Source organism: Hypanus sabinus, chromosome 6, assembly GCF_030144855.1.
Source record: "Hypanus sabinus isolate sHypSab1 chromosome 6, sHypSab1.hap1, whole genome shotgun sequence".
Taxonomy (NCBI): domain Eukaryota; kingdom Metazoa; phylum Chordata; class Chondrichthyes; order Myliobatiformes; family Dasyatidae; genus Hypanus; species Hypanus sabinus.
In genome coordinates, this window is record NC_082711.1 from 64,560,101 (window position 1) to 64,573,571 (window position 13,471).

The 13,471-nt window shown below is 37.7% G+C and overlaps 1 protein-coding gene across 1 annotated transcript in view; it reads right to left on the minus strand.

The window, feature by feature from the left end:
• Positions 1–13,471, minus strand: part of dnah5l (dynein, axonemal, heavy chain 5 like) — a 261,395-nt gene that overhangs the window by 132,961 nt on the left and 114,963 nt on the right. The window contains exons 43-50 of the mRNA XM_059972318.1: positions 13,231–13,425; positions 8,833–8,967; positions 7,519–7,708; positions 7,002–7,219; positions 6,328–6,639; positions 5,850–5,939; positions 5,524–5,760; positions 3,855–4,022 (exon numbers count right to left, since the gene is read on the minus strand). Coding sequence (XP_059828301.1) covers positions 3,855–4,022; positions 5,524–5,760; positions 5,850–5,939; positions 6,328–6,639; positions 7,002–7,219; positions 7,519–7,708; positions 8,833–8,967; positions 13,231–13,425 — 1,545 coding nt within the window. The remainder of the gene's footprint in view (positions 1–3,854; positions 4,023–5,523; positions 5,761–5,849; positions 5,940–6,327; positions 6,640–7,001; positions 7,220–7,518; positions 7,709–8,832; positions 8,968–13,230; positions 13,426–13,471) is intronic.

A 13,471-nucleotide genomic window follows, 5' to 3' on the forward strand; every position in this document is an offset into this window, starting at 1 on the left:
GTGAGTTCCATTTCTGCTGGTTCTTTTAACCCATTATGGGGTATGTAACACTGCAGAAAACTGGTGTGTCTTGGGAGTACACAGAAGATTGAAAGCAGTGAGCTGGCTGCTGGCTGTGCATCCAGAGACCCGAGATCTTTGGGCACAGAGCTCGGAAAAAGTGACGCAACAGACTTTTAACACCATAAAACGGCGAGTTGTTTTATAATGTCTCCCCTCTCGCTGTGAAATGGAGATACCCCTTTTTCCCTTATTAGGGAGGGAGAGAGCCTGGGGTATGTTGAATACCAGGTGAACTAGTAATCTTTGGGGTACTGCAAGTCTGTGTCTTTACCGACAATTTGCTGCATGCTTGAGTGCTTGGTGTGGGGTGCCGCTGCTTGTTTTGCTGGTGGGGGGGGGGTCATTGCTTTGCTGCTCCTTATGCATGGGAAGTTGGGGGGGGCTTTGGGGTTCTATCATTTAACTGTCATTCATTCTTTGGGGCACTCCTCTGGTTTCGTGGATGTTTGTAAAGAAGAATTTCGGAATGTATACTGCATACATTTCTCTGACATTAAATGTATCTATTGAATAAACCTATTGAAATGTATCTTTAAGACTAAAGGCTTCAAAATACCTAAATGATGAGAGATTCAAGAACCTGTAAAATCATTCAACACTATACAGTGCTGTGGATAACAAAGAAGGTTGTCCAAGTTCATATGAAATGGTAAGTTGAGTGGAGCAGTGACATATGGAATTTAATCCCAATAAGTGTGAGGAGTTGCATTTTGGGAAGCCAAGTAGAGTAGGACATAGACTGTTAATCTGGGCGTAGAATATAAAAGTTGGGAGATTATGTTACGACTGCTTAGACCACACTTGTGTGTATCCCTAATTAGTACAATATAAGAAGAATGTGACATTGGAGAGAGAACTTCACTACAGCACTGTCTGGGATGGACAGCAATACATATGGGGAGTGGTTAGATAGTTGGGTTGTTTTCCCTAGAACAAAGTAGGCCAAGGATTGATCAGACAAGTGACATATAAAATAAAAGATTAGCTTTATTTGTCATGAGCTCATTGAAACATCAAAAGATACAGTGAAATGTGTCATTTGCGCTAACAGCCAACACAGTCTGTTAATATGCTGGGGGCAGCCTGCATGTGCTGGCATGCCTCAGGTGCCAACACAGCATGTCCACAACTTACTAACCCGAACCCTTATGTATTTGGAACATGGGAGGAAACTGGAGCACCCACAGTCCCAGTGAGAATGGACTAACTCATCTTAGAGAGTGACAGGTACTGAACACGAATCATGATGCTGTGAAGCATTGCACTAACCACTAAACTACTGAGCTATAATTTTAACAGGCAGAATGATTATTCCCACTGTGGGTCTATCTGAAACAAGAGGGCACAGATTGAAGATAAGAAAGAGTTTTAAACTGTATTTGATAGGAAAAGGTCCAGTCACCACATTGAGACATTTGGGCAGGCAGGGAATACAAGGATAGGACCTCATGTGCACGTAGGATTTGTGTAGCGGGATGTGGTAGGATAAAGACCCATTTCTATGCTGTATAAATTTATGAGACCAACACACTGTAACATTGTCTGAGAGTATAATCTGTATCTCAGCTTGGGAAGTTGCTAAATATTACAACACTCAATCCATGGTAATTGAATACAGATTACCAAGATATTATTTAGTGCATGGAACATGGAAGAGTACACCACAGGAAAAAGCCATTTGGCCCACAGGATTATGCTGAACCAGTTAAAAAGCAAATCAAAAACACCCAAACACTGATCCCTTCTATCTACACCATGTCTATATCCCTCCATCTTCCTTACATCCATGTGCCTATCCAAACGTCTCTTAAAAGTCTCTGATGTATTTGCCTCTGCCACCATACCAGGCAGCACATTCCAAGCATCCATGACTGAGTAAAAAATTTACCCCTCACATCCCCCTTTCACCTTCAGTGCATGCCCTCTGGTATTAGACATTTCAACCCTGAGAAACAGATACTCCCTGTCTACTCTATCTATGCCTCTCATAATCTTGTAAAATACTCTATCAGATCTCCTCTTAGCCTCTGGTGCACTCCAGGGAAAACAACCCAAGTTTGTACAGCCTCATGTGCTAGCACATGCCCTCTAAACCAGGCAGTATCCTGGTAAACCTCCTCTGCACCTTCTCCAAAGCCTCAACTTCCTTCCTATAGTGGGGCAACCAGAACTGTAAGCTATACTCCAGATGTGGCCTAACCAAAATTTTATAAAGTTTAAATGTAATCTCCTGACTTTTGAACTCAATGCCTCGACTAATAAAAGAAACCATTCCATAAGCCTTCCTAAACATCTTACTAACCTATGTAGCCACTTTCAAGGAACTATGAACTTGGATCCCCAAGATCTCTCTGCTCAGCAACATTCTTCAGGACCTTGCCCTTAAGAGTGTACTTCCTGTCTCCTTGCATTTGGCCTACCGAAGTGCAATGCCTCACATTTATCTGGGTTAAGCTCCATCTGCCATCTCTCAGTGCACATCTGCAACTCCACCAATATTGGTATCATCCACAAATTTATGAATTCACCCATCTTTATTTTCATCCAGATCATTTATATATATCACAAACAGCAGAGGTCCCAGCACAGATCCCTGCTGAACTCTACTAATTACAAACCTCCAGCTCAAATGAGTGCCTTCAACCACTACCCTCTGTCTTCTATGTGCAAGCCTGTTCTGAATCCAAACAGCCAATGTTCCACGGACCCCATGCATCTTAATCTTCTGGATTAAGTCCCCCATGAGGGACTTCATCAACGCCTTACTAAAATCCATGTAGACAACATCCACTGTCCTACCCTCATCGATCTCTCTCTCTCATCAACTTGTAAAAAAACTCAATCAGGTTGGTAAGGCATGACCAGTTACACACAAAGCCATGCTGGCTCTCCCTAATTAGACCATAGATTTCCGAAGAAACCCTAAGAATTTTTTCCAGCAATTTCCCTACAACTGACATGAGATTCACCAGTCTGTATAGTTCCTAGGATTGCCCCTTATTTCATTCTTAAATAAAGGTACAACATTCACCTCTTGCCAGTCCTCTGGGATCTTGGCTGTGGCTAGAGAAGGCACAAAGGCACTGGTCGAGGGCCCAGCAATTTCATCTCCTACCTCCTTCAATAACCTGGGTAAATCCATCAGGCCCTGAGCATTTATCCACCTTAATACTCATTAGGAGGCTCAATACTTCCTTTTCCTTGACCTCTAAACAACCTAGTGTATTTATACACTCAACACTGAGCTCCTGGTCCTCCACATCAATTTCCTTGTTAAATACTGAAGCAAAGTACTCATTAAGTACCTCACTCATATTTGCTACATCCAAGCAAATGCTTTCCCCTTCAGCTTTGGGTGGTTCCACCCTCTCCCTAGTTGTCCTTTTACTCTTGTATGTATAGAATGCCTTGGAATTCACCTTAATCCTGCTTGCTAAGGACTTTTCATGGCCCCTCCTAGCTTTCCTAATTCCCTTCTTTAGTTCTTGTCTGGCTTCTTTATACTCCTCATGAGCTTTGTTTGATCCCGACTTCCCAAGCTTTACATACTTTTCTCTTTTCTTCTTGACTAAATTCATCATCTCTCTGGATATCCAAGGTTGTCTTATATTTCAATCCCTGTCCTTCCTTCTAATTTGAAAATTAGAATCTAGTGAACTTAAATCTCTCATACTAATTATATTAACCTTGTAAATAAGTGGATTCCATTGGCAAATATAAACTTCTTTTTATAGCATTTACCTAATGTTTTATTGTTCTTATTTTATTTGTGTTAAGATTCAATATCATACCTTTATCATAACAGTCTTGGCTGTTCCCTGTTCACCAATGAGCAATACAGCCTTTTCCTGTTTCATCACCGTGTGCATGAGAAAGTCAGTGCAGATATTGTCCACATTTGGTACAAGTATTGATAAATAGTCTGGGACTGAGTCCGATGGGTATGTATATTCAGGCACCTGAAATTGGGAAGTTAAGGTGTTCATTCATCTTTACTCCCATTTACAATGCAGGTATAATGTTAAATTTCAACTCTTCTCAATATTCTGAACTGCAAATTTGAATCAGAAAATTTTAATGAAAGTTAAAAAAAATACATCTAATTTGGATCAACCATAAGATTCTATTTGAAGCCAAATAGGTCAGATTTCCATCACTCAGATACTAAGGAAACCAAGAATTCCTCTACATGTCAACCTTCACAATTTGTAGCATTTACTTATACTTTAAAAATAAAAAATAGCAGTCTTCACAATTATAATCAGCAAAATGTTTCATAAAGTTAAATTATAAGAATTAGCTTCATATTAAAGGGCATAGTGCAACTGAAATAATTTAAAAGCCTGACAGTGCGGTAGTTTCCAAAGGGAATATTTTGTCATTTACATCTCACTATACAAAAGCTGTTACGACAGCGTTATTAGCACATAACTCTTCAATGCAGAATTCATTATATGCACAATTAATTTATTCTAACAAAAACCTAGTAGCATTAAATATTATGTTGCTAAATGACTATCTTATATTGCATATGTTTGTATGCATGAAAATAAATTTTGATTATTTTGCAAATTGCAAATTCCTTGGACAGTTAAGATAAAATTACTCAGCTGTTGAGGCAAAGATATCACAAATTAAATCATGCAGATATATGCCTCCATCTGATCTATATCACTGTTACCCATTTAAACTGTCACACTTCTGGAGTAGAATCCAAAAACTTCTAATTTAATAGGCTTTCAAAGAAGTTTTCTGTCACATGATTACATTGCATTATTGTAAAGAAATAATATAAGTAACTTGAGAATGTTAAGTAAAACTGGAGAAAACATCTGATAAAATTTTAAAGAAAAGATTAGCATAGAAGGGGACAGGGAAATGTTTATGGTAGTTACTTGGTTACTAGCACTTCACAAACCAATTTTTGCCCAGGTAGGTACACATCAATCACAGTAAGAATGAAACAAAAATTTATTAAGGACTTACAAACACAAGAAAATCTGCAGATGCTGGAAATCCAAGCAACACACACAAAATGCTGGAGGAACTCAGCAAGCCAGGTCACACCTATAGAGAAGATTACAGTCGATATTTTGGACCGGGACCCTTTAGCAGCAGTCCTCTGAAGGGTCTCGGCCCAAAATGTCGACTGTACTCTTTTCCACAGATGCTACCTGGTCTGCCAAGTTCCTCCAGCATTTTGTGTTTGTTGCATTTATTAAGGACTCATCGTTTTCCTGGTGACAGTTTCAAGTGACCATAGCTTTGTGATGCCTATTCTGTTTCCACCTCAGATGCACTTTCTGAAAATTTTATAAAAATATTATATTCATCTTGGTTACAAATATTCCTCCTCCATATATTAAGTAGATAGGAAGTTGCCTTTCCTTGAGGCATCAGTTTATTGATCAGTAACACTGACAAGAGATACTTCAATTATTTTTGTGGCAAAATACACACCCTCTTTGACCAGTGCTCCCAATGACCATCAGCACTAACAACAAATTCAAAAATTGTTTCTTCTTCTCCAGTCACTGGAAGCTGCAGAGGTGCAGCACGATTCCGCAGAAAACTTTCCATTTTAGCTCTGTCATCCAATTCCAGAAGCGCTCCAACTGACCACATAACAGCAAAAATGAATAACCGTTCCACCTGCTCCGGGCAAGGCTGCTTGTCTTCGGTTTCTGGCAACAGGCCCTAAAAGAAGTTGAGTTTTATGGTTTACTCGGTATGAAATCTTTAATGAGACAAATAAATATTCTTGCATTATTTCACCATTGCATTACCTGCAGAAGGTCAATGGCTTGTTTAATGTACATACATTCCAGAATTTGCATCTTCGGTGACACAGCAGTGAAGACAAAACTGATTAGATCCTTCAGAAGATGAAATCAAACATTAAAATGTATAATTATAAAGTGCACCAAGTGCTATGAGGAAAATATATTACAAACTTAATTACACATTATTAGTAATTTTCAGCAAAGATTATTGGAATTTTTATTATACACCGTCGCAAATTAAAGTTAGATGCTAGTGAGCAGAACTAAAAATCAAGAGAACTTTTGGATTACAGACCACAGAGTTCCACCACAGCTAGAGTCAGAAGTCCAATCATTCACAAAAATAAATATTGAAACAAATTGCTGAAAATCTATTACCAAAAATTGAAGGCAAGCACATCAATAACTAAAAATGGTAACCTTTTAATTGCTGTGAAATATTAGTAAAGCTGAACATAATCAAAAATAGAACTATGAATACCTGGAAAACATTATCAAAACAGTTCCAAAGTTGTTCAGATAGTGCTTTGGGCAATTTTTGAAGCCACGCTTTAAGTACAGGTCTCCAGTCTAGGACTGAAGAACTCATGAACACCATACCATTTCGGGATACAGTGGCTGGAGAGGCATTGTCAATGTTATGGGGTTCAAATACGATTTTACAGTTTGGTGCCATTGGGATGCGATCACCATTCGCTAGTGTAAGAGTTTTGTTATCATCTAAAACGGAGTTAAGGTTCTCAATCCAAATGGCATCTACAGGTCCATCCAGTACTATCCAAATGTGTTCTCCCTGCAAGACAAGTATGTAATATAATTCATCAGCTGAAATTTTACCAGTACTAACGAAAAATTAGCAATTATATGCATGTATCTATAAAAATCTTGTCACTGTCAAAACCAAATTTTCAAAAAGCTCCTTCCTTGTTTTTTGCAGGTTTCATTGTTTTGGTTATACATTTCTATTTTGTTATAAATGTAAATGCTTTGGCTCATTTAGAGCTAATTTTAACCAGATATGCACAAAATAAACAATTCCTATAACAACTTGATAACATATGAGGCTACGCATCATGAATTTCTAGCTCAATAAGCATATGTTGCTCACGTACATATACAAAAATTAATTGCACTTGAATAGAATCATTAACATACCTTCTTTGCTTTCAATGTTTTCCTCCACAGAGTTGAAAAAATACCATCTGTCCAATCATTTGTTGCAACATCCAAGGTACCAAACATTTGGGAGGCTGTTATTGCCTTTGGATTCATTCGCATTTCTTTGTGTGGTGCTCCACAGTCTGTCATAGCTTTCATCAAGGTATTGATACATTTTGTTTTCCCCGCGCCGCTAGGACCGAGAGTCATCATACCTAACAGTTTGTTTTACAAAAACATCATGTATTATAAGACAGACAAAACTACTCTTAACTAAGATCAACATCGTTGACATTTTAGATTAATGAACTTTCACAGATAAGCTTGACTTGCTAAATATTTCCAGCATCTACAGTTTTTGCATTTGGACCAGTACTTATCCAGTTATTTGAAGAAGGTATTAGAAGAATAACAGATATAAATCAAACTTGATGAAAATATCCATTAAATAGCTGCTGAAAATTTATGTATTCATTGTAAATTTAGTCCACCTTTCAATAAAATGCTTCATTACCATGTCGAACTCTTTGAGTTTCATAGAGTTGAATCAGCTTTAGGATCCAAGGAGGATGGTAGATAATTCCTGCATCTGTGGTTTGCTTCTCAATGGCAGTTTCTAGCTCGGGGTAGCCAGCTTTATCCAATGTAATCCCAGGAAACAGATCATTTATTAAACTCATAAACAGAGGCTCATCTTCATCCACCTAAAACATAATAAATATTCTTTAATGCTTTCATATTTTCACCTCATAATCTGTTCTTTCAGAATTGCAATACATGAAGAGAAGCTTGGAGGGATAGATTTCCAAAGGAGAGATTCTGATCATTATTTACTAATCATGTAAAGTAGCTGAAATGGAACAAACAATATAAGTACAACAGGAGAGATTTTCAACACATTATTGTCCATTTGGCTCTTAGGACTCCAGAAGAAACAGAACTACACGCAAACACCTGTGCTAACACAGCACTCTGATGATCCAATGTTTAGCTGGGCCTGCATACAAGTAGCTAGTTAATGAATAGGGCTATGGCACTTCATACAAAAGTGCAAAGAGGTACCCAGAAGTACAACTGGTACCCCTAGAACATTATTTCCTACTCGTCTGAGTTGCTCTGCTTTTTTTTCACCAAAATAATAGGGAAGAAATTATCCATTCTAAAATACAACAAACTTTACTAAGCTTTCTAACACAAGCTTCAAATAAGTTTAAAGGTTTTCTTTACATTATAGATAATTTCCAGTACCAGAAGAATCTAAATCCAGAATTCATTGATTTAAGAATCACAAATATTTTTTTTTATGTGACTAGCGATTAGGTTTTAGAGGACATTGCCTCTTTGGAAAGAAGTCTATTGTAATTTTTGAAAGGAAACTGAGTAACTAGTTGAAGGAGAAAAAACTGAAGGGGTATTGAGGAATAATAAGAAATTTTAGCTTTTTGAATGGCCGAATTCAGAATAGCCTCTTTCTGTGCTGTATTACTCTATATGCCTTTGATACAGATAAAGGAGAAATGACCATCTTCATTTTTGGTAAAAGAGCAATTTGGAAGTGATAAGTTGCAGGTAAAGATTCCAAGGAGGCAACAGGAAATCAAGATTGAGGTGTGAGGTTTGAATTTAGAGTTGCTTTAGGACGGAATACTATGGACAAATAACGTTAAATATATTTTTTTATACAATATCGAGACAGACCTTAATGGGAAGTGAATAATGCTCATGTATTAATCAGGTCTACGTGATGTTAACAGTGCAAATAAAATCAATGAATTGGTATAAAAATCTGTTTTTTCAAGATGGAACGATGCTGTTTCACAGTACATACCAGTTTAGAAAGATTCATGTCCCGCAGAACTCTCATGACCACTGTCTTCTCAGGCTCACTTGGGTTTGATCTCTTAACAGCACCCAGAGTCCTCAGCACAGACAAAATGTTACGCAAACCAAAGTCATAATGCACCTGCCAATATTTGATGATAATTAGATAACATTGTAATGCAACAAACAATAGTAAATGCTAATATGTTGTAGAAGTCAGATAATAGCCAGAATATAAGTTACCATTTTGTGAAATACCATAAATTTCAGTACTGTCAATATATATATATATATGTTGAGCTCATAATTAGTTCCACCACGTTTTCAATATTAGCATATTTATTAAATTGTTATTTAATTTATCAACATAAAATTCTTACATTTCACTAGCTTTATAATCTCATCATTGCATTTTATTAATGGAAACATTTCATTTGAAGATGCATGACTACAGTTTCAAGCACAGTTTGCATTTGTGTTCAGATAAGCTGACCATGCACCACTGGCCACTGCATTGGCTTCAACACATACTTGAGGTTGACAATCCACTGTAGGCCGCAGTGATCATCAGGGAGCATTTACTTCAGATTAGTTGTTAATGCAAGATGCTGCATGATGTATCAAAGTTTCTGAAAGATCCCAAGGCACTAATTTGATGAAAGGAAGTTTTCCTCTTTATCTGATCAATGGGTGTCACTCAAACAGCCTAATAGTCATCATCACCTTTCTTTTTGTAATATCTTCCTGTATGCAGTTTGGCTCTGACGTTTTCTTTACTACAATTGAGGTCTACAACATAAGTGGCTAGAATGTGCTTTGTGAATGGTGCTTTATAAATGCAAGTTATTTATTTTTTCAATTTTATAGCCTCGAAAATAAAATCTATTCTAAGCACTGTTATAAGTTATTCAGTGAGAAGAGCTTGCATGGAGTTCAAAGATTTGCGACCCAAAATTACCTACCCGTAGCTCCTCACACTCTCTGTTGAACAGTATGAGAAGGACAAGTTTATTTTTTGTGGACCCATCTTCGTCAATTTATGTTCCCAATCTAGATCTGAACTCACATCTGAGGCCTTAGATCTCAGCGAGGTCTTGCAACATTTATGCTATCATGTGGAGGAAGGAACTATAATGATCCAAGCCCAAGAAACAGCTCAAGAAAACTGACACCCAGCTGTGATTTCTGGCTCAATTATAAAATCTGTCAATGTTTTGAGTGTCGCTGACAAACTAAAATACCATTAAACATTCAAATAAGTTTCCAAAATGTGTATTTTTTTAAAAGAAATCAAGTTATAAAATATATAAAGGCTTAAAAACAATTAAATTAACCCAATTTAAATTATTTAATATTTGTCCTTGAGAGTATTTCTTTCTATACTATTGAATAAAATCATTGTTTCTGCAATAGGCTAGATCTGTGGATTGCCCAGGTCTGACTGCTGAGGAACTATAATTTCCACTTTTGCATCTGGACTCCAGCAATAAAAAAGAATCATGAACAGGCTGGTAAAGGCAGGCAGGGAAGATTGTAACTTTGATATTTGCACAGATATCTGAGCAATTAAATGATTAGACTGGGAATTGATCCAACAACCTCCTGCTTCAGAGATAAGTGTGTTACAACTGAGCCGCAATTGATATATCAAACTAAATTAATATCTGTCTGACATGGTTGATGCATGTCTAAATAAACTAAGACATGAAAAGGGATCTAGTGCTTTCCCAGCATATATGACAAATAAACTCCTCTCAAATAAATGCACACATATACTCAGGTTAACTGTTTCTGTAAATTATTGGGACTTGTCTAAGTACAGGTTGACTTTTGCTAATCTGAATACCTGCAATCTGGTTCCTTCGATAATCCAGCACTGATTTCCAATTTTCTGCGCAACTGTAATTTCAAATTTCCCAGGCCACCGTACCAATCTGTTGTGCATTGTTTTGGTTGCATTAGGTCTGTTCATGTGTTGGCATACTCTTGTAAGCACAGACAGGTGATTCTTGCTTGTTTTCCTGCATTTATTAATATCATTTGCATGAGGTGCGGCTGCCCGGCACCCGCCCTTCTCACCCACCAGCAGCGGGGGAGCAGGTCAGTCCACCTGCTCTCCCGCCTGCCGGTAGTCGCACACTACCTTCCAGCATCACCTACAACCTCAGAACAGTTGTGGCAACCCGCTGAATTTAAGCATATTACTAAGCCGAGGAAAAAAAACTAACAAGGATTCCCTCAATAACTGCGAGTGAAGAGGGAAAAACCCAGAGCCAAATCCCCGGCCGCCTGGCGGTCGCGTGAAATGTGGCGTATAGAAGACCTCCTTTCTCCGACCTCTGCTTCTGCTCACCCAGATGTGCTGCCACCATCATCAAGTTTTTGAAGAAACTGTTGTGCCAGTTTCAGCACCAGTTCCTGATGCTTCACTCATTTTTCAAGATGACGATGTTGATGATCTTGGCAACCCCACACTTGCAGATATGTAACTTTGCCTGAAGGTATATTAAACATCTCACTTTAGAAGCAGAAGTGCTCAACTGTTCTGTATAAGTTAATTCCTGTACATGTACCTGCATCCCTTATTTTATCTGTGCCTGTACAGTACATTACTTAATTAAAATTTCACTTGCTACTCATTTAATATTTCTGCTTCATTATTATCTAACTTGTACTGATTTACATGATATTTTAAAAGTATGATGAGGCAGTTAGCTATTAACTACAGATCCTTCTGTAGTTCGGCATTTTCACCAATCCAGCACTCCTCAGATCTCAATGGAGCCAGATTATAGAAGGTCAACCTGTGTTAAAATGTTTTAACTTACTCAGCTATTATTTGAATTGTGACAGGTGCAGTATTGCATATAAGCGGCAAAGAACTGTTCATAATTGTTTCGGTCCAACGCTCCAAAAGCTGAAGCTAGAGAGAAGTACTCTTCAGTTTTAATTGTGCATACGTTACCAGCAAATGCCAACAGTTCCAAATGGAATCATCATCATTTAACCCTTAACTGGCAGGAAGTCCAGAACTTCCTCAAGCTGGTTAAGACAGGATACAAAAATTAATTATAATCATCAGTTTTGATGGAGATGGAAAGAGCGATCACTATAATCTTCAAATGTTTGTTTGATACTGGTAAGGTCACAAAGGTTTGGTATCCCACATGTGAATGTGAGATACAAGAATGGCTATATGGATATTCACAATAGCCACATTCTGGTCAGTATATGCTGATATGTAGGATGCCAATATCAAATAATCAGCAAAATATATTAACAGATACTTAGAGAGATGTACAGATTTGAAATGCCTCACTATATTTAACTAATTCATTGACTTTTTTTGTTGATCGAACAGAAAATGAAATGGAATTTTAAGACAAAAATATGAGGTAATGCGTTTTGGCAGAACCTACAGCACAAAACAAAGACAAAGAATGGTGAAACTAGAGGTGATGAATTATTTCTAAAAGGTATAGACTAGGCAGCAGGTATGGCTTCTATAATCCAATTGGTCAGCATCTGTACTATAAGGACTTGCTAAGCTACAAATGCAGAAGTCCCAATATCACTGAAGAAAAATAATAATACAAGCATTGCATGCTGTTACTGGATTCCTCATGGACTCCAAAGGCACTTTATCTTGTGGGTTTCCTCAGAATTTACACTGGATCACTGTACATAACTGTATCATGTGAAGGGAATTGGCCTGATGCATAATCCATCAACCTAATAGTTTCAATGGGGGCTACAAGGCAGAAGACATTCAGGAAAGGAGAAGACACCTGTAAAATTGTTGTTAGTTGGTTTACTGTTCTCATTACTTCTTTAATTTTGTAATTTTAAAAAGTAACTTCATGTTTAATAGTTTTTAAATGTCACTAAATAGCAAGCAATTATGAACTCTTATATACTGTAATTAAGTTTTAATTTTCTCAGAAAGAGGCCTGCAACATGCTGCCAGAGGCGGTTGTGGAAGCAGATAGAGAGCAGCATTTAAGAAGCATTCAGACAGATATGTGAACAGGCAGGTAATCGAGGGAGGTAGACCACATGCAGACAGATATGCTGTTTAAATTGGCATCATGGTTGATACAGATGTCATGGACCAAAAAGCCTATTCCTGTGCTCTACTATTCTCTGCCCAAGCTGTCACATCCATTAATCTGGAGATGGGCTTTATCACTTTTAGAGGCTGCCTGCAAGCAGAATTTTTTTAATGATTAATGATGGCTCAGCTCAGGTTGGGTCTCAATAGGCCAATTACTTAGGCCCTCTGTACCTGGGTAGTTACAGCAAGATTCAGTTGAAAGTCCTGACCCTCCAAAGTTAAAAAAGACCTGAGGAATTCTCATCGAATGGAACAATAGAATAAACTATAACATACAATAGTTAGGTTTACCTGTTTAGATAACTGCTCCTCACAGAGTTTATAGAGTGTATAAAACTTCCGACTGAGGATCTGGTTATCACGGAAACCGGCACTGGCTAACTTGACTCGCATGATAATAGCACGATCTGGCACCATCATGGCTACGGACCGGAACTGAATCTTTAGATTTTCAGGTAGTTCCTGACGTCCTGCATAACCTGGATTCTAAAATTAAAAATGATAGAAGCAATTACTTGCAAAGCATAAACAC